This window comes from Marmota marmota, unplaced genomic scaffold, assembly GCF_001458135.2.
Source record: "Marmota marmota marmota unplaced genomic scaffold, marMar, whole genome shotgun sequence".
Lineage (NCBI taxonomy): Eukaryota > Metazoa > Chordata > Mammalia > Rodentia > Sciuridae > Marmota > Marmota marmota.
In genome coordinates, this window is record NW_026000138.1 from 2,560,446 (window position 1) to 2,588,442 (window position 27,997).

At 41.7% G+C, this 27,997-nt stretch overlaps 1 protein-coding gene and 1 pseudogene across 2 annotated transcripts in view; one reads left to right on the forward strand and one right to left on the reverse strand.

The window, feature by feature from the left end:
• Positions 1 to 11,086, reverse strand: part of Tmem120b (transmembrane protein 120B) — a 42,598-nt gene extending 31,512 nt beyond the window's left edge. Inside the window, exon 1 of one of the 2 annotated variants that reach the window (XM_015502469.2) lies at positions 10,870 to 11,086. In XM_015502469.2, coding sequence (XP_015357955.1) covers positions 10,870 to 10,938 — 69 coding nt within the window. In that variant the 5' untranslated portion in view covers positions 10,939 to 11,086. The remainder of the gene's footprint in view (positions 1 to 10,869) is intronic. The other variant, XM_015502470.2, reaches the window with a different exon arrangement.
• On the forward strand, positions 2,215 to 27,997 carry LOC107156369 (annotated as a pseudogene).

A 27,997-nucleotide genomic window follows, 5' to 3' on the forward strand; every position in this document is an offset into this window, starting at 1 on the left:
AATGGCAGAAGACACTGTGCCCTCTCCAACCAAACCATCCTGGGTTCTAGAGTGGCATCATGTGACAAAGCTTCCCACCTATGATGGTTTTAAAGCATGGCCACCCATTCTTTAGCATTCCTCACATACAGAAGTCTTTGTTCCCACCCCTCAAATCTAGATAGACTGTTACCAATCTGACCAGTAGAATGTGGGAAAAGAAACACCATTTGACTTCTCAGAGTCACAAGCAGTCACATCGCTTCTACTTTATTCACAGGAACATTCACTCTTGGAGCAGAGTCTAGCTACCCTGAGGCCATCATGCCATGTGGGAACCATAACAATATAGAGAAGTCACATGTGGACACTCCAATCAATGATACTAAGACAAATCTTCCTGTCATGGAGGTCCAGGTGCCAGATGTGAGCGTAAAGAAACCTCCAGAGGATTCCAGTCCCAACCAGGTGAGTTTTTCCCAGACTTTCAAGTATTCCCAGCTAAGACCACAGGTATTTATACAGAGCATGCTAAGCACCCCTACTGTGCCCTGTCTAAATCCCTGACCCACAAAAATCAAAGAGTTTGATACAGTTATTGTTTTACACAGCAACAGACAACTGAAACCTCACTCACCTGTACCTCACCTTCCTCTATGTTGTCAATAAGTAAGAAACAAATACACTACCTCCTTAAAGTGGTTTCATTTTGGGAATCTCCTTTACAACAGAATAGCTTACACCCTAAAGCACATACTTCACTCTTATTAGTGTTATGAAGTATTTCGAGATATGGGTACACTATAGCTGATTTAGTCATTCCCCTGCTGTTGGATGTTGTTGTTGTTCCTGGGCTCTTGATTATAACCATCAGCACAGCATTGAATAATATCCTTGCATAGCTTCTCTAGGCGTACGAGCAAGTATCTCTCTGGGGAAGATACTCTCTGGGGAAAAGAAATAGAGTTCTTGGGCCAGAGAGAACAGGCTTGTTTTAGCTTTAACAGATCTAACAGCCCTGTAGCTGGCTATAGCAATGTCTACTCCCATCACAGCATGTGACAGTTGTACACACCTCACAAACACTCGACACTATCAACATTTAATTTTTCCCATTTTTCTAATGTTCCACTACTGATATTTTCAGCTCATCCCCAAAGCATTAGACTGGATAGGGACAGAAAGTCCACAGGCCTTCCCATAGTTTTGTCCTCTGGCATATGGGGTCATTCCTACTCCCCTGCAGTTGTCTCACTCTGCCAAAGGCCAGAGTTACTTCCTAGGGAGATGCCATCCTGGAGACCACACACGTGGGCCACATACTTGGTCACTCTAAGTCTTGGCTCCAAGGCTCAGAATCTATTAGCCATAAAAATAGCAAACTGGGTGGGAGAGTCAGAAACAAAGAACTTTATGTGAAATACTCTGTCCCTAAAGTACTCCTTACCTATACCGAGTCTTTGTAGTTTCCACCCTTGTGCTAGTTTTGCAAGCAATAGAAAAAGTTATTGATTAATGTTTTGTAACCTTACTTTTTTCCAGAGAGTTGTCTTTATTTTATTTATTTATTTATTTTTTTGATACTAGAGACTGAACCCAGAGGCACTCAACCAATGAGCCACATACCCAACTCTTTTTTTTTTTTTGAGACAAGGTCTCAATAAGTTGTTTAAAGCCTTTCTGAATTGCTGAGGCTGGCCTCAATTTGCCATCTTCCTGCCTGAGCCTCCTGAGTTGCTAGGATTACAGGCATACACCACGTCCAGCCCTCTCATTTTTTTAATTGTGTAAAACACACATAACATAGAACTGATCATCTTTTTTTTTTTTAAAGAAAGAGTGAGAGAGAGGGAGAGAGAGAGAGAGAAAAAATTTTAATATTTATTTTTTAGTATTTGGCGGACACAACATCTTTGTTTGTATGTGGTGCTGAGGATCGAACCCGGGCCGCACGCATGCCAGGTGAGCGCGCTACCGCTTGAGCCACATCCCCAGCCCAGAACTAATCATCTTGACCACTGTTAAGTATACAATACAGTAGCACTGAGTACATTCACACTGTTGTGCAACCATCCAGAACTTGTCTTCCTGTGAAAATGAAACAATGAGCCCACCAAACAATAATTCCACTGCCCCTTCTCCAGCCCCCATCAACCGACATTCTATGTTCTGTCTCTACAAATCTGCCTCCTCCAGGCACAATATGAGTGGACGCATGCAGCATTTTTCCTTTGTGACTGGTTCATTTACACTTGGCATAATGTGTTCAAGGTGCATCATGCTGCAGCATGTATCAGAATTTCCTTTCTTCTTAAGGCTGAACCATGTCCCCTTGTAAGGGTGCATCACACTGATGGACACCTGGGCTGCTTCCACTTTTTTGGCTGTTGTGAATAATGCCGCTGAGTGTGGATGTACAATTTTTTTCAAGATCCTGCCTTCAATTCTTTTAGGTATATACTCAGCAGTGGGACTCCTGGATCATATGGTAATGCTACACTTAATTTTTTGAGCAATCACAATCCCGTTTTCCACAATGGCTACATCAGTTTATTTTAGATTTTTCCTTTTTTTCTTTTTTTCAGTGCCCGGGATTGAACCTAGGGCTTTGTACATGCTGAGCGAGTGCTCTACCTCCAAACTACATCCCCAGCCCTTCCTTATTTTGAGACAAGGTCTTCCTGAGTTGCCCAGACTCACCTTGAACCTGCAATCCTTCTGCCTCAGCCTCCTGAGCGCTAGGAATATATGGGCATGTGCCATGGTCCCCAGCTGATAACACCCTTTTTTAATTGTTTCTTGATACATTGTCCATGGGCATTCCTAGCAAGTACAGATGAAACTATTCCCATATTCCCTCTGCACACAAGAGTGTCTCCGTCACACCCTCAGTGGGACCTGTTCTGTGAGCTTCTTTTCTCAGAAGCAGATGAGCCAACTAAAGCAAACCAAGCCTGCCTCTCATCCAAACCACCCTGCCCTCCTCGGATGGAGCCGGCAGGCCAGATGGAGGCCTTCTGTTGTTTTTTGCTAACAGGCAGTTATTCCTCTCTGGTTTACATTCCCAGTGTCTTTAGAAACTTATCGCTCCCCATACTCTGTCCACAAGATCTAGCTAGGGTGGGGCTGGCCCTGCCCCAGGCTCCAGAGGAAGGCACACGAACCAGGCCTGGCCAACCAAAACATCAGCCTCCTGACCCAGCTGGCTGACTCAAGGATGACATTCGGACCAAGAAAAGTCAGTACAGGGCCTGTATGAGAACTGCTGAGAAGCAGCAGCTCTGTTCCTGGTAGTTTTGAAGGTGGCAAGCTAGAGGCGAGAGCTCATAATGGGGCTGTCTTGACAACATTTGGGGACCTTGCCTGAGAATGAATCCAACTTGGGAAAATGAGGCTGAGAGGGAGGTGAAGCTTGAGCCTAGTGATTTTCCTGGAGTCCCTGAATCTGCTTCCATCTTTAGACAGTGCATCTCGACTTCCCAATTGCAGAAGCATATTCCATTCTGTCCCATGGTGCTTTGCCAATTTGGGTTTAGAGTCTTCACTGCAGAGGCAAGTGTCAGAATCCAGATAAAGCGGGCAAAGAAGGGAGGTTTCCTTCTGGGCAAACTTAACCATGCTAGTTAAGAAGAGAAGCTGAGAACCCTGGAGTCATTATTACCACCTCTTGCCCAAGGCACTCCTACTTAAAGACACCAAAACCAAGGACCTGAAGCCTGCTTGAATGATCCCTTCATCAAACTAGCAACTAAATAGACACCCCAAAATACAGATCTCTGAACACCCAATACCAGGTTTTTCTACCAACTAAGACTCTAAAGCATTATTTTAAACAACTTCAGGGGTGGATAACTTATACACCATAAAATTCACCCATGCGAAGAGTATAATTTAGGGACTTTTATACAGTTACCAACTTTTACAACTACCACAACATCTAGTGTTAGAACATTCATGCCATCACCCAATAAGATTTAGAATGTCTATTAGCAGTCATTCCCCATTTCCTCCTCTTCCGAGCCCCTGGCAACCACTAATCCCTTCTGTCTCTATAAATGTAACTTTTCTGGATATATCATATAATTGGAATCATTATAATATGTGGTTTCTGCATCTGGATTCTCTGACTTAGCATAATTTTTGAGGTTTTTCTATGATAGATTATATCAGTATTGTTTTATTGCTAATCAGCAGATATACTGGTTGTTGGACATTTGGCTTATTTCTACTCTTGGCTTATTGTGAATAATGCTGCTATGCCCATTCATGTACCAGTTTTGTGCAGACATGTATTTTCATTTCTTTGGGTAGATACCTAAAAATGGAATTGCTGGTTTGTACAGTAAATTTCTAACTTGGTGCACTGGCACACGCCTATAATCCAAGTGACGTGGGAGGCTGAGACAGAAAGATCACAAGTTTGAGGCAAGCCTTAGAAACTTAGTAAGACCCTGTCTCAAAATAAAAAAAATTAAAAAGGAACAGAGATGTAGCTCAGTGGTAAAATGCCCCATGTACCAATTTTAAAAGAAAAAAATTAAAAGAAAATTCAAAACTGCTGAACTGTTATTTTTATTTCTAACCTTGGAAGCATTTGGATTGGATCTTAGGAGACACTCACCCCAAACTGGGAGTCAGCTCTCTGCAGACAGAGGCATTTGCTTCTTAAACCAGCTTATTAAATGTGATTGACTCCCACATCAAGTTGCTACCTCTAAAAATAACCCGGAGTGCCCCGTGCAACAATGCAGACAGACAACTATGGAGGAAAGGACTCCATTCTGCAGCCCAAAACAGGTCCCAGTCCCCCATCTATCTAGTTCAAGACCAATCCAAACAAATAAACACTTGATAGAACACCTAAAGATGGAGCTGGGGTTGTGTGTGAAGGGGTTAACTATAAAGAAAACATTTCCAGCAATGAGTCAAATGCTAACATGTTTAGTTTTCTAAGAACAAAAACAGAATCTTAATGCACGACTTGATTCTGTCATAAATGATGTCCTATTGTGGTCCTAATTCATAAATGACTGACATTGAACCTACAGAGCTATTTTTCTTTATAATTTTTTAATCTACTGCTTATTTTATTATGAAATATTTCAGGCATACAAAAAAGACAGACAATCCCATAATTAACACCTACCTTCTCACCCTTAAGAGTAGTGCAAAGGGAGTTGAAAGGACCTATATTATTCCTAGACAGTATTCCTATCTCCACCCACAAAAATGGGGGTTTTTTTCTGGGTTTTTTTTTTTTTTTTGGCAGTGCTGGGGATGGTGCATGCTAAGTAAATGCTCTGCCACAACCTCACTTCTGCACCCTATACTGGTTCTTTCTCTGACACCTAGGCATTGCTCCCTTCTCCCTAAGCATTGCTCCCTTCTCCCTAAGGATTGCTCTGGCTCTGCCCCTGAGCTGGCTTTAGCCGATGGGAGTCTCAAGCAGAGGACTGGAAGGTGAGAGGAGAGAGAAGCTGGAACATTTGTTCCTCCTACTTCCTTCCTGTTCTAGTATATCCTTCAACCACTACAGCTTTTGACTACAGCTCCTCTTCCCCAGCGACAAGCAATGGCCAGCTCAGATGACTCCACCTTCCCAGTGCTCTCCTCTTAGGGACAGGACAAGTAATGACTCCCTGCTGTGGCCAACTACAGGAGCCTCCCCCTTAAACTGCCCACACCTCTGAAAATCATCTTTTCTTTTCAGTAAGATGCTTTTGACAAAATTGTTTGCTTCCTGCCAGGGCTTTGCTACACTAAATTTGGTCTTATCATTCCCCTGAAGTCTTTACACTTGTACTACATACATATGTATCATTAAATAAAACATAGTTACTTTTTGTTTTGTTTTGGCTTTTTGTTTTTGTTTTTGCTGGGTATTCGGAATTGAACCCAGGAACACTTTACCACTAAGTTACACTGCCAGTCTTTTTTTGAGACAGGATCTTGCTACATTGCTGAGGTTGGCCTCTAACTTGGGATCCTCCTGCCTCCACCTCCCAAATCACTGGGATTACAGGCAACACCACCTTTCCTGATTCATAATGTTGTTTTGAATGTTTTTACCTTTATTATAAAAAGCATATTGTACATACCTATCTACAACTGCAACTTTTTGTTCAACATTAATATATCTAGGTCCAGGGCTGGGGCTGTAACTCAGTGGCAGAGTGTTTGCCTCGCACATATGAGGCACTTTCAATTCTCAGCACCACATTAAAAATAAATAAATAAAATAATAAAGGCATGCTGTTCATCTACAACTATAAAAAATTATATATATATATATATATATATATATATACATACACAGTTTATTCTATTGATACCTCTACTCTGCATGTTCAGTCATAAACATTATTGTACAGATCTGCTACAAAGTTTTCAACTGTATGTATATATATTATTTATAAAAATGTAGACAGGATTCCATTTGGATTAGGAAAAAAAATAAAAGGAATTGTGCTAACATCAGCTCTGTGAGTTGCAATGTCCCTTGCGTCTTTCCTGCATGTCTAATTAGCATTCTCCATATGTAGGAAACACAAACAAGCAAGTTTCCAACATAGGATGTTGGGAGCTCTGCCACCTCCCCTGTCCTTTGAGGTCCCACACTCCACCCCAGAGGGAAGATGAGGTTAATGAGTCCAGGTCCCAGTAAGGCTGTGAAACATCTGGCAGCACTTTCTTAACACAACTAGGCTGAGTCATGAGATCCAGAACGTGGGACTCAAACCTCTGGAGTCAACATTTCTTGTAAGAATTGCCAGACATGGGCTAGGGTTGTAGATCAGTGGTAGAGTGGTAGAGCACTTACCTAGCATGTGTGAGGCACTGGGTTTGATTCTCAGCACCACATATAAAACAAATAAATCAATAAAGTCCATCAATAACTAATAAAAATATTTAAAAAAAAAAAAAAAGAATTGCCAGACAGGAATCTCATGGCATCTACAAACAGGGCTCTGGCCAAAGAGTGTTAGAAGGTAGCAATCTGGTAAATTACAACAGAGCCATGGCTACCACCAAAGTGTGGTGCCTTCTGATGTGCTTTTTGCTGGTAGTAAATTTTCATGAGATTACTTTTATATAGCTTGCTTTCTAAGAAATCATCTTCTAATAGATTTTCGGATGCTGTCTATACTTATCTAGGACCTGTCACCACAGAAACACTACCCGGGCTGGCAAGTTGAGTTCACATGAAATATATTGATTCTCTACTGAGAAAGGTTCTGAGTCATGTGCTAGGATCGATTAGTGATATCTGTAATAGGAGTAGTAAGTGGGGGTATATACTCCCCTATTCATCCCCAGCCCCTCCCTGTGTATTCTATACACAGCAGCCAGAGAGATGCCCACTTCAACTGACAGTAAAAAGTGCAACTGTGGGGTAATAGAATCTGTTTTATGAGGTTTTAATGAGATAGTACTGAACTTCCTGCCTTTAGCCCACCTCCCTGTATTTTTTTTTTTTTTTGGCAGTGCTGGGAATGAAATCTAGGGCCTCATGCATGCTAGGCAAGTACTCTCCCACTGATATAACCCCAGCCCTTCCCTGTGTATCCTATACACAGCAGCCAGAGAGATGCCCACTTCACCTGACAGTAAAAAGTCAAGGTCTTCATAAGGTCCCTGTCACCCTGTGAGGTCGGGATTTAGGAAAGGCTACTTTAGACAACTTCTTCCTATGCTGGGAGGGACAGGGTCAGGTTTCCAGGGATATAAGAAAGGAACTGCTCATTAAATTACCTGCCACGAGTTGGTAAGTGACCTTCTGTGGTCACACCATAGGTCAGAAGGCCAGGTTCTCAGGCTGATAATCAATTCACCAGATTGGCCAAAACCCAACTGCTCAAAAACTATATCATCATGGCAACAACTTTCCCCAGAATCCAGTTAAGGCCAGATGCAAATTAAGCCTGAAGAAAACTGATTCTCTAGAAAACATTCCGCTAGAAGTCCCAGACCTTATTGGGGCTTTCTGTGAAGGAGGGGGAGTTCCAAAGACCTTTCAAATCCTCCAGAGTCTGAGAGTTGGGCTTCCTCTTTCCTTCATTTCAAAAAGAGAAACAGATAAAACACAAAGACACCAAAATCAGACAGAAGCAAACATGAAACCCCCAAATCCCAGATTCTCAGGCAGATGTAGGAAAATTTAGACCAACCAGGATTTTCTGGTGCAAAAAAAGTCCTTTCTAATTGTTTACCTTCTTAGTTGTAACCTCCAACCTCACCCTTCCCTGTGTTACCTCCTTGTTCCTCAATCACTGTCTCAGGTCAGAGTCTCTGTCCAATACATTCACAACACACACGCGACTCATTACATGCAGTTCCAGGGACTTTCAGACCAGGAGTTCAGAGATCTCAGAAGTATAGAAGACAGAGAGGAGCCTCCCAACATATGAAGAACTAATTTTACCTCTAAATAGCTGTGTGAGGCCAGCTCAGTCAATGAGCATGTCCAAGCTTCAGCTTCCTCATCTGTGAATTAAAGATGTAGATGGTGCTTTGCTCCGATGATTTTTTTTTTTTTTTTGGTACTAGAGATTGAACCCAGAGGCACTTAACCACTTAGCCACATTCCCAGCCCTTTTTTGTATTTTATTTTGAGACAGGGTCTCGCTGAGTTGCTTAGGGCTTCACTAATTTGCTGAGGCTGGCCTTGAACTCACGATCCTCCTGCCTCAGCCTCCTGAGTTACTGGGATTACAGGCATGAGCCACCATGCCTGGCCAGTCAATGATCTGGACCCCCAGGAAGCCATCTGTCACCAGCCTCTGACCCAACAGCTGACCACCAAAGCCTGTAACCAGGCTGTAATCTCTTCCCCAAAGTAAGATCCAGTCTACCATCTCTACAGAACTGAGCAGCTGTCATTCTTTCCACTACAACCCTTGCTGAACACCAAGGGATAAAGTCCAGACTCAGTTCCCAATGCCTCTGTCCCTGACACACCTGAGCATCCAAGACATCAAAAGGAACATAACAACAAATCAAAGGACTCCTTTGCAACCTCTGCCTGCCAAGACTTGCTTTCTAATTGCTGTTAATTGCAATAATTGCATAGCTCTGAAGTGTAAGGCTCCTCCTCCTCCTCCTCCCCTCCACCCCCTCCTAGTCTGAGGCAGGGCAAAGGAAAGGAGTTACAACAACAAAAGCTCCACACAGCACATCTCTTCTTCTTTTCTGCTCCTGACCTTAAGATTTACTCTGTGACTCCATGGCTGGACATGAGCTTAGAGTTCAGTGGGACAAAGCCTTAAGACATGACTAAGAGAGCCAGGCGTGGTGGTGCACGCCTGTAATAGCAGTGCCTTGGAGGCTGAGGCAAGAAGATCGAAAATTAGAGGCCAGCCTCAGCAACTTAGCAAAACCCTGTCTCAAAATAAAAATTTAAAAAGCCAGGGATGTAGCTCCACTGAGTGCCCTGGGTTCAATCCCAAGTACCAAAAAAATAAGTAGAAGTTGTTGTTGCTGAGCTGGGCATGGTGGCATGCACCTGTAGTCCCAGCTACTGAGGAGGCTGAGGTGGGAGGGTCACTTGAGCCCAAGAGTTCAAGGCCAGACTGGGCAATATACATCTCTAAAAAAGCAGAATTAGTCTTCTCCATGAAGGTGGAACCAAAAGTGTCCCCTAAGAACCAGAAGGAATCCAAGCTCTAGACCTGAAGAGAAGGTACCAATCCACATATGCTGGAAGCCAAGAAGGGATGACAGTCCTGGGTACCTTCTCTTCTACACATGGCTGAAACAGCACCTCATTTCCTGCCCAGGCTTCCCAGCACCCCCTATCCACTGATTGGGACCTACAGTTTCATGTTTAGAAAGGCCCATCACACCCTTGGCAACCTCCTCTCACCTGCTCTGGACAGTGTAACCCAACTACAGACAATAGCTACATGGACAGAAAAAATGTCAGTGCTCCAACTGAAGAGAGGAGGGGAGTGGAATAGGGGTGTGATGTGATTTCATGCAAACAAAGCATAACCCCTGGGGGAAAAAAACCCTAAGGCTGGGGAATGAACATCAAATATAGTCCCTGGGTCCTTATTGGTCTATCACCAAGATTTCCTGGGGCATCTTTAGTCATCAAAGTAGGTAGCTGAGGCCTCTATCAGGAACAAAGCTCCCGATGGGACTCCTGACAGCAATGTCCTTCTCTTAAGGATGCATCATACACCCACCCTCACCCCACCTGAGTACAGCTCTGGGCCAGAAAGGTGAGGTTGGGTGCAGCCTCTATGACTGGGTGAGGCAGCCCAGCTGTCAGAACTGACAAGTGCCAACCACAACACAAACACAACCTGCAGCAGCCTAGAGAGGCAGGCATCAAACTAGAGTTCCCAAAGACAGGAAATGGGGATCCCTAATCCTCAAGCACAGTCTAGGGGTTCAAGGTGAAACACATCTCCCAAAACGGAGCTGCACAAGGAGAGAGCTGCCCTGCCAGAGGGAGAGGAGTGATCAAGCTGCTGAAAGCAGATATGGTGGGTGGCATTAGGAGAGACCCCTGCGGCAGTGGGTGCTGAGCTGTTCCCTTTGAACCCTAGCACCTACCGGCCTCCTCAGACTTGATCCACATGGGCACAACCTGGAATTTGCTCTCGGAGGCCACAGACCAACTTTCTAAAGCGAATAAGGTGCTCAGAGCAAAGAGCAGGTGAGATGGAAGGAGAATGGGGTCTTCGAAAGGGCGCCCCAGGAGGGTAAAGAACTGAAACGCTGGGAGATGGGAGGGGGTTGGTCCATGCAGACTATCAGCGCCCAGGGGCTAACCAGGGGCACTCCGGGTCCCTAGTCGCCCCACCTCCCCGGCTCCGCAGGAGGGAAGGGGAAGACACTGCACTGCAAGTAGCAGAGTTGCGGGACTAGGTGGTCCGGCCCTACCTGCAGTTCCTGAAATTCTCCCTCCAGCTCGTGCCACTCGCGCTCGCAACACTCCAGCTGCCCCGACATGGTGCAATGGTGCAAGGCGGTGGCGGCCGAGGCTGCTCCCGCAGCGTTGCCCCGCCACCACCAACACCTCACGCCTGCCCACCAGCCGGCCGCCTTCAGAAGCACCAGCTGTTCCTGCGCAGCCAGAGCCACGCGCACACCTGACGTCACGGTCCCCGCCCCGGCGCCCGCCCCACCCCCTCGCCTGAGAGGCGGGGCTCCGCGCGTGCGCACACGCCTCTCAGCTCCGTAGTGCGCTCAGAGTGCCCGCCCGGTACTAAGTCGTTTTCCTGGGCTTGGCTGCGTCTGCCGCTGCCTCCTTGGGAGTATCTCGGCGCCTCCAGGATCCCTCCCTTCTCGGACGGGCTGGCTGAGGAGTTTTGCGTTTACAGAGCTAATATTACTTAGTTGTGATTTGGGAAGCGTGGCTGGTGGGGGTTAAAAAGATTTGGGGAGAGATGAAAGTTCACTACTACCACCAGTACCCTTTAACATTGCTAACCTGGCCCATGGCCAGTGCCCTGGAATGCTAGTTGACATTGACCAAGTAGCAAGGTTGGGGACAGGGCAGGGAAGCCTGTCATTTCATATTATTATTTATTGCAACCTATACATTCTAGATTCCTGCCCTCTAAGACACTGGGTGACTCTTAACAGCTGTTTCTGTCACTCGCTGATTGACACAACATCCTCCTAACTAATTTAATCCAGTTACATTCCCTCCTCTGCAAAATTACAAGATCTGTCCCAACCTGGCTTTTCAGTCCCGTCTCCTACCTTGATGACAGATCTTGCTCTCCAGCCATTGTTTTTTGTCCTCCTGGCCTTGCATGGAATGCTCTTCCCTCTAAATCCTCATATGGTTCCCTCTTTCTCATGACCAGAGTCTCAGTTCAGTTGAAACCTGTATTAGTTTCTTAGGGCTGCGGTAACTACAAACTGGATGATTTAAATACCACAAACTAGGTGGCCTACACCATAGAAATGTATTTCTCTCACGTGTATTTCAGGCTCAAAGTCTGAAATCAAGGTGTCAGCTGGGCCTTGCTTCCTCTGAGTCTCTGGGAAGAATCTTTCCTTGTTTATGGTGGTGGCTTTCCATCCTAGGTGTGCCTTGGCTTGTAGCTTCACCACTACAATTTCAGATCTGTGTAAGATGGCCTTTGGTGTGTCCTCTCCTGTTATCTATTCTAGTATGTCATCTCAGCTAATCACATCTGCAAAGACTCTATTTCTAAATAAGGTCACATTCTGAGGTTAGAATTATCACCTCTGAGCAAAGACCCTCCATGAACCACCATAAGTTCACACTTCCCCCCAAGTCACTTGATATATTGCCTGCTTTATTTCCTTCATGCAAGTTAACCATTATATGAAGTGTTTTGGTTCCCAAATCTGTATCTCCTGTTTGTATATCTCCTGTTTGCGTGAATAATCTCCATGAGATCTCAGGGAACTCATTTTTGTCTTGGTTGTCATTGAATCTCCAGTTTCAGCCACTGTAGACACTCAATTAATATTTGTTGAATGAATGGAAGGAATGAACTTTAAAGATCACCCACCATAGGCTCACAATGCTACCAGGTGTGGTGGTGCAAGCCTGTAATCCCAGCAATTCGAGAGGCCGGGACAGGAGGATTGCAAATTCAAGACCAGTCTCTGCAACTTAGCAAGGCCCTATCTCAAAATAAAAAATAAAAAGGACTGGGGATGTGGCTCAGTGGGTAGGCCCCTCTGAGTTTAATCCTAGTATCAAAAAAGAAAAAGGAGGAGGAGGAAGAGGGGGAGGGGGAGGGGGAGGAAAAAGAAAGACTCACAATGTTTTGGGTTTATAGATGCCTCCAAGAATGAGAAAAAATGTACATATGAGCCACGTGTGATGGCGCACATTTATAATCCCAGCAGCTCAGGAGGCTGAGACAGGAGGATCATGAGTTCAAAGCCAAAGTAATGTGCTAAGCAACTCAATGAGACTCTGTCTCTAAATAAAATACAAAATAGGGCCAGGGATGTGGCTCAGTGATACAGTGCCACTGAGTTCAATCCCTAGTACTGCCCAAAAAAAGCACATATGCACACATATGCACTTGAAACCTTATTGAGCCTAAAAAGGGATGCAATCTTCCTAAGATCTAACCAGTGGCACACACCTGTAATCCTAGCAGCTCAGGAGGCTGAGGCAAGAGGATCACAATTTCAAAGCCACCCTCAGCAATTTATCAAGGCCCTAAGCAATTTAGGAAGACCCTGTCTCAATATAAAGTATAAAAAGGGCTAGGGATGTGGCTCAATGGTTTAGCACCCATGGATTCATTCCCTGGTACAAAAAAATAATAATAAAAAATAATAAATAATTTTGAATTAAGGTTCTAATATGTGACTCCCAAACAAGTAATATATCAATTAATAAATCAAATATCCCCAAGCTCATTGGTGGGATATGGACAATCATATTCAGAAACTGTTTATTGTATTGCAAGTGAGTGTCAGACCCTAGGGTGGGTAGTGCATAAAGTTCATGAAGTTTGGTTGCTGTCTTTCCATAAGTACTTTCCAGGATCCAATGCTGGAATGAAAACCTGAGCTAGGCACAGTGAACATAGGTAATCCCAGCCAGTCAGGAGGCTGAGACAGGATGATCCCAAATTTGGGGTCATCCTGGGCTAGACACTGTCTCAAAACAAAACAAAACAAAAAAAATGGCTGGGGTTATAAGCTCAGTGGTAAAGCACCCCTAGTTTTCAATCCCCAGTACTAGAAAGAAAGAGAGAGAGAAACTGAAGAGAAACAATCCCTCATTTATCTATTCTAAAAATATTTACTGTGGCTGTCACTGTTCCAGGCTTTGGGGATAGAGCAACTAACAAAACAAGACAAAAACTTCTGTCCTCATAGAGTTTAGATTCTAGACAGTCTAAAAACCCAACCTAAAGCATTTATGGGCTTTTGTTTGTTTTTGTTTTTGTAATGAAAAGGATTGAACCCACAGCCTCAGGAATACTAGGCAAATACTCTACCTCAGAGCTACATCCTCAGTGCTGTGTTTTGTTTTGTCTTTATAGAGAAAACTTCAGACATACCCAGAAGCAGAAAGAACAGCGCCCAACACTCAGTTTCAACACATCAACTGATAGCCAATCTTATATTACCTACATCTCTACCCATTTGTTTGCCTTTTGTATTATTTTCAAGTAAATTTCAGACATCATATTCGAAGAATTACTTTTTGTAAGATTTAGTGAAGTAAAGTTTATATATAATAAAATTCACTCTTTTTGATGTACAGTTGCATGAGTTTTGATAAATACACAGTTATGTATGTGATCACAAACCAAAAAAGGACAGTTCATAGTGTTCACTTCCTAGTGGTCTTCTAGTTTGTTAATCTTTTCTTCTAAAAACATCTAATCCACCATTAATCCTATCCCAACTAGAAGTTATACTTGGATCTTTTTTATATCTTCTATACCACTACTTGACCTTGTAAATATGTGAAACACAGTAACTATTTTAAATTCCTTGTCTAATTTTAACATCTATAGGTTTTGTTTGTTTTTGTTGTTTTTCTGTTTTTGTTTGTTTGTTTTGGTACTGGGGATTGAGCTCAGGGGCACTCAACCACTGAGCCACATCCCCAGCCCAATTTTTGTATTTTATTTATAAACAGGGTCTCACTGAGTTGCTTAGTGCCTCACCGTTGCTGAAGTTGGCTTTTAACTCATGATCCTCCTATCTCAGCCTCCTGAGCTGCTGGGATTACAGGCGTGCACCACCATGCCTGGCAATCTGTGTGATTTTGATTAATCTATTTTTCTCTTGATAAAATGTCTGGTTATTATTGACTGTATGTCAGACACTGTGGAATCTGTAAATTTTCCTTTTCAGGTATTTCCTCTCTCCTTTTTATTCTTCGCCCTCCTCTTCATCCTTTCCTTTCCTTTCTCCTTCCTTCCTCATCCTTCCTTTCTTCTCTTGTATTTTGGAATTTCTAAACATATTCTGTTTGGGGTTTTGTTTTGGTACTGGGAATCGAACCTAGGGGCACTTTACCACTGAGCTACATCCCCAGTTCCCAGTTTTGGTTTCTGGGTTTTGTTGTTGTTGTTGTTTTGGTGAGGTGGGATACCAGGGGCACTTAACCACTAATTACATTCCCAGTCCTTTTTTTTTTTCTTTTTTTTTATATTTATTTTTTAGTTGTAGTTTGACACAATACCTTTATTTAATTTACTTTTTATGTGGTGCTGAGGATCGAACCCAGGGCCTCACACGCACTAGGTGGGTGCTCTACTGCTAAGCCCCAGCCCCAACCCCCTTTTTGTTTCTTGAGACAAGGTCTTGCTGAATAGCCAAGTCTGGACTCAAACTTGTGATCCTTCTGCCTCAGCCTCCCAAGTAGCTAAAAATGGGCTGATACAGAGGCACGTGCCTATAATCCCAGGTTTAGGAGACTGAGCAGGAAGATTGCAAGTCCCAAGAAACTGGCTTACAGGTGTGTGTCACCACCCATACATCTTGTTTTAAAATTTAAGTGCAACCCAAACAGTGCCTATTTAAGAGCTAATTTTTCCCCACTACTGAGGTAAGACAGATGTCCCATGAATCATAAAGTTTTCCAGGCTGCCTGCTGTACAAGCACTCTCCTTGATGTGCATAAGTATCACACACTTATACCTCTACCCTTTTCAGATGTTTTTTTTTTTTTCTGGCCTGGGTCACTGCCCTCACTTGAAGGAGCCAGACAGTATTCAGCTGACTGCTGGTCAGGAGCTGACTGCAGACCTCGGGAATTATGTGAATACAGCCATCTCCTCTCTAGAACTCCAGACTCCTTGGTCCTCCCAGACTCTCAGCCCTGTCTTCTCAATTCAGGGCCTCTGCCAGATTCCACCTGGAATCCCCCACTCTTGCCTATAGCCTGGAAATTCTCAAGCCAGGAAGCTGGGGCAATTGTAGGGCTAAATCCATTTGTTTCCTGTCTTTCAGGGATCACTGTCCTTCATTGACTGATGTCCATTGTCTGTTTGGGGAATTCTTTCCAGTAAGAAAGTAAATCTGGTTCCTGATACTACATATTGGTCAGCATAAAGCATTTGCCATTCATCCATGCTCTTGTCTATATTAGCCATTCATTCCTTTTTTCTTCTCTTTCCTTTCTTCTTTTTTTTTTTTCCTGAGCACAATTTCATTATGTGCGTATGTCACAGTTTGTTTAATGGCCAGTAGAGGGACTTTGGGTTCTTACAAGTTTGGGTTAATTTTTTTTTCTAAGATATTTATTTTCTAGTTGTAGTTGGACACAACACCTTTGTTTTATTTATTTGTTTTTATGTGGTGCTAAGGATCGAACCCAGGGCCTCACATGCGCTAAGCGAGCGCTCTACCACTGAGCCACAACCCCAGCCGCTGGGTTGATTTTTAATAAAGTTGCTATAAATATTTATGTAAGAGTTTCTAAATTAAAAAAAAAGATTTTATATAAAAATCTAGACATTCTTTTTTATTGTTGTTGTTACTGGGGATTGAATCCAGAGGCACTCTACCACTGACCCACACTGCCAGACCTTTTTATTTTTAATTTTGAGAAAGGGTCTTGCTAAGCTGCTTACCTTGCTAAATTATTGAGGCTGGCCTTAAACTTGCAATCCTCCTGCCAGAGTCTCCCGAGTAGCTGGAATTATAGACATGCACCATCACTCTGGGTTTATTCAGTCTCTTTTGATAAATTGAAAGATGTGATCACACTGGCCTCATACTCCTGCATGGCAATTGGCTTAGAAGGGAGTAACAGATGCCCCTTCACACAAGGCCTGTCATTTGCCATCATCCCCACTGAGCTCTATTGTCTTGACCCAGCCTACTCCATGTATTCATGTTATCTTCTGGCCTCTGGAGATAAATGAATTAGAGATTCCTGAAGATATTGAACTAATGTGTCATGAAGATTCCAAAAACTAGTTACATCACTGGAATACCAGGAAGCAGAAAATGATTTACTTAATTGGGATTAACAGAATCAAAAGAAAACACAGTGTTCTAAAGGATGAATAAAATGTTACTCCACAGAAGACTTGGGAAGATGCCCCTTTGCCTCCCCTTGCAGCTGCACATTCTGAACAGGTCCTTTGGCTACAAACTGCCCCTGGGCAGTAGAGGCTGGCCTTGTCCCCCAGAGAGAGATCTAGAAATATGCCACCTCATGGGGCAGGCTAGTCAGCAGGTCAGGTTGCAAACCTGAGGGACTGTTCTCTCTGTGGGATCAGAACTCCATGTGCCACTATCCATGAGCCCTTGATATAGATAGCACAGGCTGGACACTCCCATCAAATTAACTTCCGCAGGTGCCAGCAGTATCAAGTCTTACCTGGCTGCTGCCCTGGCTGGGTTCCTGTCCCAGGCACTTTCAGACTTACTCATAAATAACCTGGGGCTGAATCTGACTCTTCTTAGGGACTTTGATTATGATGAGTGAGAAAGTATGTAGTAAGACCATCCTCCTCCACCCCTTGCCCACACTACCAAGGGAATTCTCATGTATTTGTTCCTGGTTTCTTTTGTCTTGTTTTGTTTTGTTTTGCAGTGCTGGGGATTAAACCCACAGTCTTGTACATGCTAGTCAAGTGCTTTACCACTTAGTAACACTGCCAGTAAATTTTAATTTTTTAATTTTTAGACAGGGTTTCACTAGTTTCCCAGGCTGGCCTTAAACTTTTGATCCTCATGCCTCAGCCTCCTGGGTCTCTGGAATTGCAGGAATGCGCCATTAAGCCACTTTGTTCTTTCTTTTTTTCAGTGCTGGGAGTTGAACCCAAGGCCTCACAAGCCTAGGCAAGGAAACTATCACTGAGCTACATTCCCAGTCCCCCTATTTGTTCTTATAAGGCACTCCACTTAAGGACCACCAGCCTGAGGACTTAGCAACTGCAGAGAGTCACAAGAAGCACACATAGCAGTATGCAGCTATCCAGGATGGCAGGGCACACCTGTAAGTTTCCCATCAGCTTGGGAAACTGAGGTACGAGGATTACAGTTCAAAGCCAGCCTCCGAAACTTTGTGAGACCTTGTCTCAAAAAGAAAAGAAAAAAATAAAAAAGGTTGCATAGCGATATGTGCTGTGCTCCTCTATATACTATATAATGTGCATTAACTCTTCATGACAACCTTATATGGAAGGACCATAATTATTCACAGCACAGACATTCACTGATTTACAGCAGGGTTACATCCTAATAAACACCTCATAGGGTGAAAACAACTTTAAGTCCAAAATGCATTTAATACACCTAATCTACCAATCATTACAGTGTAGCAACATAGCACACTGTAGCATGTCAGCTGTTTCCCACTGAGTGCATATTGCTTTCCCTCCACCAGAGAGTCAAAAAATCTAAAGCCTAACCATAATTAGTGGGGGACTATCTGTACTCTTAAAGCAAAATTTCTCCAACTTATTATTATTACTGTTGTTCCTGGGAGGTTGAACCCAGGATTACAGATGTATGCCAGTGCACACCAGGTTTGATTTCTCCAACTTTGTTTTTTTTTTTTTGTTTTTTTGTACCAGGGATTGAACTCAGAGGCACTTGACAACTGAGCCCCACATCCCCAGCCGTATTTTGTATTTTATTTAGAGACAGGGTCACTGAGTTGCTTAGCGCCTCAGTTTTTGCTGAGGCTACCTTTAAACTCATGATCCTCCTGCCTCAGCATCCCAAGCTGCTGGGATTAGGGCACCACCATGCCAGGTTGATTTCTCCTTTTTTTTTTTTTTTTGTGGGATCAAACCCAGGGCCTAGTAGTGCATGCAAGATGATCACTTGACCAACTGAGCTATATCCCCAGCCCAATTTCTCCAACTTTTAAGGTGCCCATAAGCCACCTCCTGGGGATGTTATTAGAATATAGATTCTGACTCATCACTGGTGGTACAGGCCTATAATATCAGCCACTAGGGAGGCTGAGAAAGAAGGACATTTTGGAGGCTGACCTAGGCAATTTAGTAAGACCATATCTCAAAAAAGTTGGGGGGGGGGGCAGGGATGAGGATGAAACCCAGTGGTACAGTGATAACGTGCCCCTGAGTTCAATCCCCAGTACCACAAAATACAGATTCTGATTCAGAAGATTCTAGGAGAAGCCCAAGATCCTATAATTCTATAAACTCCCAGACAATGCTGCAGACCAAGGTATAACTAGGTAAAGGAAATTACCCAAGATCACCCAACTACAAATAGCTGAATTAACTTATACGTGGCTAAAAATACTTAGTGCCAATTCTTAAAAAAAAAAAAAAGTACACCTGTCCAAGGCAAAGTTAAAATTCCAGGGACTTTCTGGAAATGTAGCTCAGTGGTAGAGGATTTACCTAGCATGTATAAGACCCTGGGTTCAATCCCCAGTACTGCCAAAAGAAAAAAAGAAAAAAAAATACAGAGACTTTTCCTTCATCTTCTTTCCTCAAATGTTCTTGTTCAAAATAGTCCACAAGATTATAATAAGCAATTTATGTAAAGATAATAGCAGCACTTTTCAGATCAGCCACAAACTGAAGTCATCCCAAATGCCCAGCTCTAGGGAAATGGTTGAGTAAGCTTTACCTGTATGGTTTGCCTGTATCATGTAATGCTATATGGCTATTAAACTGATAATTATGGGAACTAAATGGATACCTATAAACGAATATATTAAATCACATTTGGGCCAGGTGCAGTGGCATAAGACTATAATCTGAGTAACTCGGTAGGTTAAAGCAGGAGGAGCACAAGTTTAAGGTCAGTTTCAGCAATTCGGCAAGTCCCTAAGCAATTTAATGAGACACTATCTCAAAAATTAAAAATAAAAAGGACTAGGATATGACTCATTAAAAAAAAATAATCACATTTGGTTAAATTTTTTTAAAGTAGGACCAAATATAACATGTTCATACTGATTAAAGTTATATGATAATTCATGTGCCCTGAAATTCATGCATCTGAGTAAATTTAGTGCAACATAATATTGGTAACATTTTTGGTAAACTTATTCATATATTTAGTGGTAATTTAAAACCCCCACCTTGAGGGGATAAAGTGTCCAACTACAACAATAACAACAACAAAAAAAATCCACCTTGATATGTTCACAGGTTTATAAAGTAAATAATAGATCTTCCTCCTCCTCCTCCTCCCCCCCACCCCAAGGCAGGTCATGAAACTAATCTTTTGCCTTTCTGGCTTGGAGCTGGTTGTAAAGAAATTCTTTGACCTACCTCTTCCAACAGTAGGTCATAAGACCCCCTTCATTCCAGAGGGGTCCTGCCTCATGCCCTGGAGGAAGGAATGTTCCATGTTCCATGGAGAGGCCAAGAATCTGAATCAGCAGGCTTTGCTGGGCTTTCCCACCCAGTCTACCAGCAATCATGCCTATGCAATGAAGTCTCCTTAAAAAAAAAAAAGGGGGGGGCTGGGGCTATAACTCAGCGGCAGAGAACTTGCCTAGCATGTTTGAGGCACTGGGTTCAATCCTCAGCACCACATAAAAATTACAGTAAACAAATAAAATAAAGGCATTCTGTCCATCTACAACTACAAAAAACAAAACAAAACAAAACAAAACAAAAAACAAGAAGGGGAGCTGGGGTTGTGGCTCAGCAGTAGAGCGCTTGCCTCGGACATGTGAGGCACTGGGTTTGATCCTCAGCACCACATAAAAATAAACAAACAAAATAAAGGTATTGTGTCCATCTACAACTAAAAGAAAAAAAATTTTAAGAAAAGAAAAAAGAAGAAGGGCTGGGTACGGTGATGCTTGCCTATAATCCCAGCGACTTAGGAGGCTGAGGCAGGAGGATCACAAGTTCAAAGCCAGCCTCAGCAATTTATCAAGGTCCTAAGCAACTTAGTGAGACCTTGTCTCAAAAAAAAAAAAAAAAAAAAAAGCCTGGGGAATGTGACTCGGCAAAAGTCCCTGGGCTCAATCCCTGGTACAGGAAAAAAAAAGACAAGACTCAGAGAGCTTTCAGATACCTGAATATATTGAAGGTTACTGGAGTGTGATGCCCCCAACGAAGTTATGGAAGCTCTATGTCCCTTCCCTATACCTTGCCTTATTCATCCATATCCTTTGTAATATCCTTAATCATGTACCAGTAAATATTAGCAAATGTTTTCCTAAGTTCTGTGAGTCACTTAAACAAATTAATCAAATACCCAAGAAGGGGGCTATGAAAAACCTCAATTTATACAATCACAGGGAAAACACAGGGTTTTTTTTAAGGTGGCAGTCTTGGGGGATCTGTTCTTCCTCTAGGTAGACAGTGAATTAACACTGAATTGGATTTGAGACCACCCAGCTAGTGTCAAAATGGCTACAGAAATGACTGCTTACTTGCTGGTAAGTAGCAAACTCCATACCTCTGCAGGTAGCAGAGGTGAGCTGTGTGTTGTGAGTGTACGGCAGGAAAACTGAGTTTGGGTTGGGTTTTCCTTCCTCTCCAGAGCTATTTCTATTAAATGTCACGCAATTAGGCTAGGCGCAGTGGTGCATGCCTGTAATCCCAGTGGCTCAGGAGGCTGAGACAGGAGGATCCTGAGTTCAAAGCCACCCTCAGCAAAAGCAAGGTGCTAAGCACCTCAATGAGACCTTGTCTCTAAATAAGATACAAAAAGGGTTGGGGATATGGCTCAGTGATGGGGTGTCCTGAGTTCAATCCCCAGTACCATGATAAATAAATAATAAAATTAAAAATAAACAGGACTGGGGATGTAGCCCCAGCACTAAAAAGTATTGGCTTTATATATTCATGTTTTCTTTAAAATAAATATTTTATTTAGGTATATTTAAAAATANAAAAAAAAAAAAAAAAGTTTAAATCTCAATTCTACCAAATCATTAGATTGGTAACCCTGTACCTCATTTACTCTCTCTGTAAAGTCTGTAAATTCTACCTGGCCATGGTGGTGCACACCTATAATCCCAGTGACTCTGGAGCTGATATAGGATGATCACAAGTTCAAGGCCAGACTGGGCAACTTACAAGACCCTCAATAACTTAGTAAGACTGTGTCTCAAAATGAAAAATAAAAAGGACTGGGATGTAGCTCAGTGATAAAGTACCCCTGGGTTCAATCCCCAGTACCATGATAAATAAATAATAAAATTAAAAATAAACAGGACTGGGGATGTAGCCCCAGCACTAAAAAGTATTGGCTTTATATATTCATGTTTTCTTTAAAATAAATATTTTATTTAGGTATATTTAAAAATATACCTAAAAGCTGTAAAGATAGTACAAAGTTCCCATATATACTACACCCAGCTTCTCCTAACATTGATGGTTGACATAACCATGGTATATTTATCAAATCAAAACTACTTTCCCAGGAAATGATCTGTAGATATTTGCTTTCCACTTAATTTAACATTTTGTTGTTGTTATCATCTTATTTATTATAACTCTCAGAGAATCAGCTAAATCTAAGTATTCACATTCGTGCTTTGAAGTTAACTAGACTTAAATATTCTAATATTGTTATTATTATTTGTTGGATGAGTCATTGTTTTTGAAATGGTATTCTAGCATGAACTCTGTAGGCTAGCATGTTTCATTCATCACTGAATAATATCCCATTCCACTTTTTAATCTATTCATCAATTCATGGAAACTTGGGTTTTTTCCACTTTTTGGCTATTATGAGTAGTACTGCTACAAATATCCATGCACAAGTTTTTGTGGACCTATGTTCTGATTTGTCTTGGTTATACAACTAAGAATGGAATTATTGAGTCATAGTATAACTCTGTGTTTAACATTTTTAAGAAATTGTTACACTGTATTCCAGAGTGGAGACACACCACCTTACATCCTTACCAACAACATATGAAAGCTTCAATTTCTCCACACCCTCACCAACACTTGTTACTATTATAATCTGAGTTTTCAATTTAACCCTCCTTGAGGTTTTGTGTAGAATGGGTATCATATTGTGATTTTTTTTTCTTTTTATTTTCTGGTACCAGGGATTAAACTCAGGGGTACTCAGCCACTGAGCCACATCCTCAGCCCTTTTTATTTATTTATTTATGCCTGAGCCACATCCCCAGCCCCACTTTTCTTGATTTTTGAGACAGGATTTCCCTAAATTACCTAGGGCCTCACTAAATTGCTGAGGCTGGCTTTGAACTTGCAATCCCCACCTCCCGAGTCACTGGAATTATAGCTGTGTGCCACTGTGCCTGGCTATAGATACTCTTATTCCCCTTGTAACCTTTAAGTATTTTATGGGGAGACACTGTTTTTTAAATTTATTTTTTAGTTGTTGTTGGACACAATACTTTTATTTTGTTTATATGTGGTGCTGAGGATTGAACCCAGGGCCTCTCACATTCTAGGCAAGCATGCTCTACCACTGAGTCACAACCCCAGCCTGGGGAGGCACTTTAATAAGTATTTTGTTCTTCATTTCATGCCATTTATTTATAACAGCATGAACTCATGATTTCCTCTTTAGTCAATGACTTATGTATGACCCAATATTATAACTATGGGTTTTGTTGTTCTTGGGTTTTTTATTTTTTGTTTTGTTTGTTTGGTTGGTTTTTTTTTTTTTTTTTTTTTTTTTTTTTTGGTACCAGAGATTGAATCCAGGGTCACTTAACTACTGAGCCTCATCCCCAGCCCTTTTTTGTATTTATTTAGAGACAGGGTCTCACTGAATTGCTTAGGGCCTCGCTAAATTTTTGAAGCTGGCTTTGAATTCGATATCCTCCTGCCTCAGCCTCCTGAGCTGCTGGGATTACAAGCATGCACCACTGCACCTGGCCTTGTTTTGTATTTTTAAGAGACCTAGTCTCCTTGTATTTCCCAGGCTGATCTTGAATTTCAGGGTTCAAGAAATCCTCCTAACAGTCTCCTGAGTAGTTGGAACTATAGGCACACAACATGGTGACCAGCTACTATAACTATATATTTTTTAAAATAGTTTTTTAGGGCTGAGGTTGTGGCTCAGTGGTAGAGTGCTCACCTAGCACATGCAAGGCCCTGGGTTTGATCCTCAGCACCACATAAATAAATAAATAAATAAAGTTTAAAAAAATAGTTTTTTAGTTGTAGATGAACACCTTTATTTTATTTATTTATTTTTATGTGTGGTCCTAAGGATCGAACCTAGTGTCTCACATGTATGAGGCAAGTACTCTGCCACTAAGCCACAATCCCAGCCCCAACTATGTATTTTAACGCTTAAATTGTTAGAGACTTGGCTACTTAGAAAAAGTCCCATCTTGCTTTGAATATTTCCATATTCTTTTTTTTTTAATTTTTTAGTTGTAGTTGGACACAATGCCTTTATTTTATTTATTTTTATGTGGTGCTGAGGATCAAACCCAGCACCTCGCACATGCTAGACAAGTGCTCTACCACTGAGTTACAACCCCAGCCCCAGTATTTCCATATTCTTTGGCAAAGATGTTTCATCATGATGTGGTATCACTACTCTCAGGCTCTTTCAGATAATGGATCTAGGGACTCTCTGTATTATGTGTACATGTATGTACATGTGTGTAATGTGCATGTGTGTACATACACACATGCATGTATGTGCTTATATACATTTATACCTTTATAACTATATTTATCCACAGATTTAGAAAACTAAACCAATATTCAATTCATATGGTTCATTCTAGTTTCCTTCCTATTCCATATTTGCTACTTTCTCCAACAGGATTGGAAAAGTACATTATGCATAGAATATTTACTCATCTAATCACAACTTCTGATATGCAGTCCATCTTCCATTACCACCACCATCCTCTCCCCAATGAAGATACCTTGTCTGCCTCAAATGAATATCTCTTTTTATTTTTATTTTGGCAGTATTGTGGACTGAACCCAGGACCTTGCATGTTAGGCAAGCAATCTACCACTAAGCCACATTATCAGCACCAAATAAATGGTTTGTTTTGTTTTGGTTTGGTTTGGTTTTGGTACTAGGGAATGAACTCAGGGGCGCTTTGTCACTATCTCCAGCCCTTTTTATTTTGAAACAAGTTTGCTAAATTGCTTAGGGCCTCTCCAAGTTGCTGAGACTGGCTTTGAACTTGAAATCCTCCTGTCTCAGCCACCTGAGTTGCTGGGATTACAAGTGTGCACCACCATGCCTGGCTCCAAATAAATGTATATTAATGAAAGTTATGATGAGAATGATAATCCCTCTTTTAGCTTTGTGTCCAAATTTAAATGTCTTTTTACTATTATGAAAACTCCCTCAAACTCCAAAGGCCATTATCAACCAGATATGAAATGAAGGAAGTGCTTGATAAAAGTTTAGAAATTGAATCCTTCCTAATTCATCTCAAAAGCCATAGAATATTTTGAGGGACAAATTTATAAGAAGAAACCTTTGCTGTTCTCATCTGTTGTAGACACAAAAATTCCAGTATCCTCCCAAACCCATTATTTTGAAGAAACAATCAAGCAGAAGCAGAAAAAAAAAAAAAAAGTATCTGTTTTTATCTTTTGTTTGATGCATTTGAAGAATTAAGTCTAATGGGTCTTCAATTAAGCCACATTTATTATTTTGTATAATGGTAGATATGGCTAGGAATTTCACAAGAAAAATTTTCTAGTGACCAAGTAAATGTTGGCTGCTTTTTATGTTTTTGTTTTGGTTTGCTTTTTGGTCTGCAAGATTAACTACTGTTTCATTGCACCACCTGCTGGCAACTTCTTGAAATTTCTTTTTCCTCCAACAAAAGGCAACAAATACTCTTTTTCCCCTTGCCAGAAAAAGCACAGAAAAAACAACTAATATGCTTGGGTGGTGGAAAAAATTCAAGTTAACTTATCCTTTTTTTTTTTTTTAAGATAGAGTGAGAGAGGGAGGGAGGGAGAGAGAGAGAGAATTTTTAATATTTATTTTTTAGTTTTCGGCGGACACAACATCTTTGTTTTGTATGTGGTGCTGAGGATCGAACCCGGGCCGCACGCATGCCAGGAGAGCTCACTACCGCTTGAGCCACATCCCCAGCCCCTTTAACACAAAACATTTGCCTTCCAAAATTTCAACAATGAGATCATAAAACATGCATACAGAAAAGTGTATACAATTTGTATGTATGGGTTAGGCAATAATTACAAAGTAACTCTGTACTCTGTACTATAACCCAGGTAAGGAAGAAAGCATTTTTCCCATGAGCCTGACTCCCTCCCTCCCCATAAGGTAGATTCTACTCTGATTTGGGGGAAAACCATTTGAGTATGTATTACTTTTACAACTAGAAAACAACTAAAGTATTAATTTTAAAAACTAATATAGCCAGGTACAATGGCACACACCTGTAATCTCAACCATTCAGGAAACTGAGGCAGGAGGATCCCAAGTCTGAGGCCAGCCTCTGCAACTAAGTTAGACCCTGTCTCAAAATAAAAAATAAAAAAGAGCTGGTGCTGAAGCTCAATCATAGAGTGCCTTTGGGTTAAATCCCCAGCATTGAAAAAATAAATTAATAGGCCAGGCATGGTGGCACATACTTGTAATTCCAGAAGTTCTGGGGGCTGAGGCAGGAAGATCCCGAGATTACAGCCAGCCTCAGCAACAGCAAGGCGCTAAGCAACTCAGTGAGACCCTGTCTCTAAATAAAATACAAAATAGGGCTGGGGATGTGGCTCAGTGGTTGAGTACCCCTGAGTTCAACCCCCAGTACAAAAATAAATAAATAAATTGTACCACGACTATTTAATTTGAAAATTTACATGGTTATTCATGAATTTAACCAATATATACTGAGTTCAATATCATTATTTATTAGGGAAATACAAACCAAATCATAGTGAGTTGCTATTTCACACCTACTAGGATGTCTAAATTTGAAAAGAAAAACAATCACAAATATCAAAGATGTAGAAAAATTAAGATCCATATATATTACTAATTGGAATGTAAAATAGTACAGCTACTTTGGAACACTGTTTGGCAGTTCTTCAAAATGTGAAACAGAATTTTCCATATGACCCTTCAATTCCACTCTTAGGTAAATACCAAAAGAAATAAAAGCATATATCCACACAAAAAATTAGACACAAATGCTTGGAGAGGCATTATCCATATTAGCCCAAAAGTAAAAACAACCCAATATTCATCAATTGATAAGTAAATAAACAAAAAGTTGTCTATCATACAATGGAATATTATTCAGCCATAAAATATAATAATGTACTAATACATACCACAATGTGGAAAAACCTTGAAAACATGAAAAATGAAAGACACTAATCACAAACATATACCATATACTATATAATTCAATTTCTATAAAAGGTCCAGATTTGGTAAATTCAGAGATGCATAAAGCAGAGTGGCTAGTGCCAGGGGCTAGAGGAAAGAAGGTAAGAAGAATAACTGCTAATGGGTATGAGGCTTCACTTTCTAGCCTCGAAACACACACGGCACCACTGAACTACCCCCAAACCCTTTCTTTGCAGTTTTACCACTTATAATTGCATGCCTACTTAACCTAGACTTGTTTTGTTGTTGTTGCTGTTATTTGGAACTTTTATAAATGAAAAATCACAGGTGTGCCTTTTCACCAAGATGGCACCGAAAGCTAAGAAGGAAGCTCCTGCCCCTCCCAAAGCTGAAGCCAAAGCAAAAGCTTTGAAAGCCAAGAAAGCAGTGTTGAAGGGTGTCCACAGTCAAAAAAAGAAGATCCACACGTCACCTACCTTCCTTTGACCCAAGACATTGTGGCTCCGGAGGCAGCCCAAATAACCTCGGAAAAGCGCTCCCAGGAAAACAAGCTTGACCTCTATGCCATCATCAAATTCCCTCTGACCGCTGAGTCAGCTATGAAGAAGACTGAAGACAACAGCACACTTGTATTTATTGTGGATGTCAAGGCCAACAAACACCAGATCAAACAAGCTGTAAAGAAGCTCTATGACATTGATGTGGCCAAGGTTAACACCCTGATCAGGCCTGATGGAGAGAAAAAGGTGTATGTTCGACTGGCTCCTGATTATGATGCTTTGGATGTTGCCAATAAAATTGGGATCATCTAAAAAGAGTCCAGCTGTCTAATTCTAAATATACTTTCTTTTTT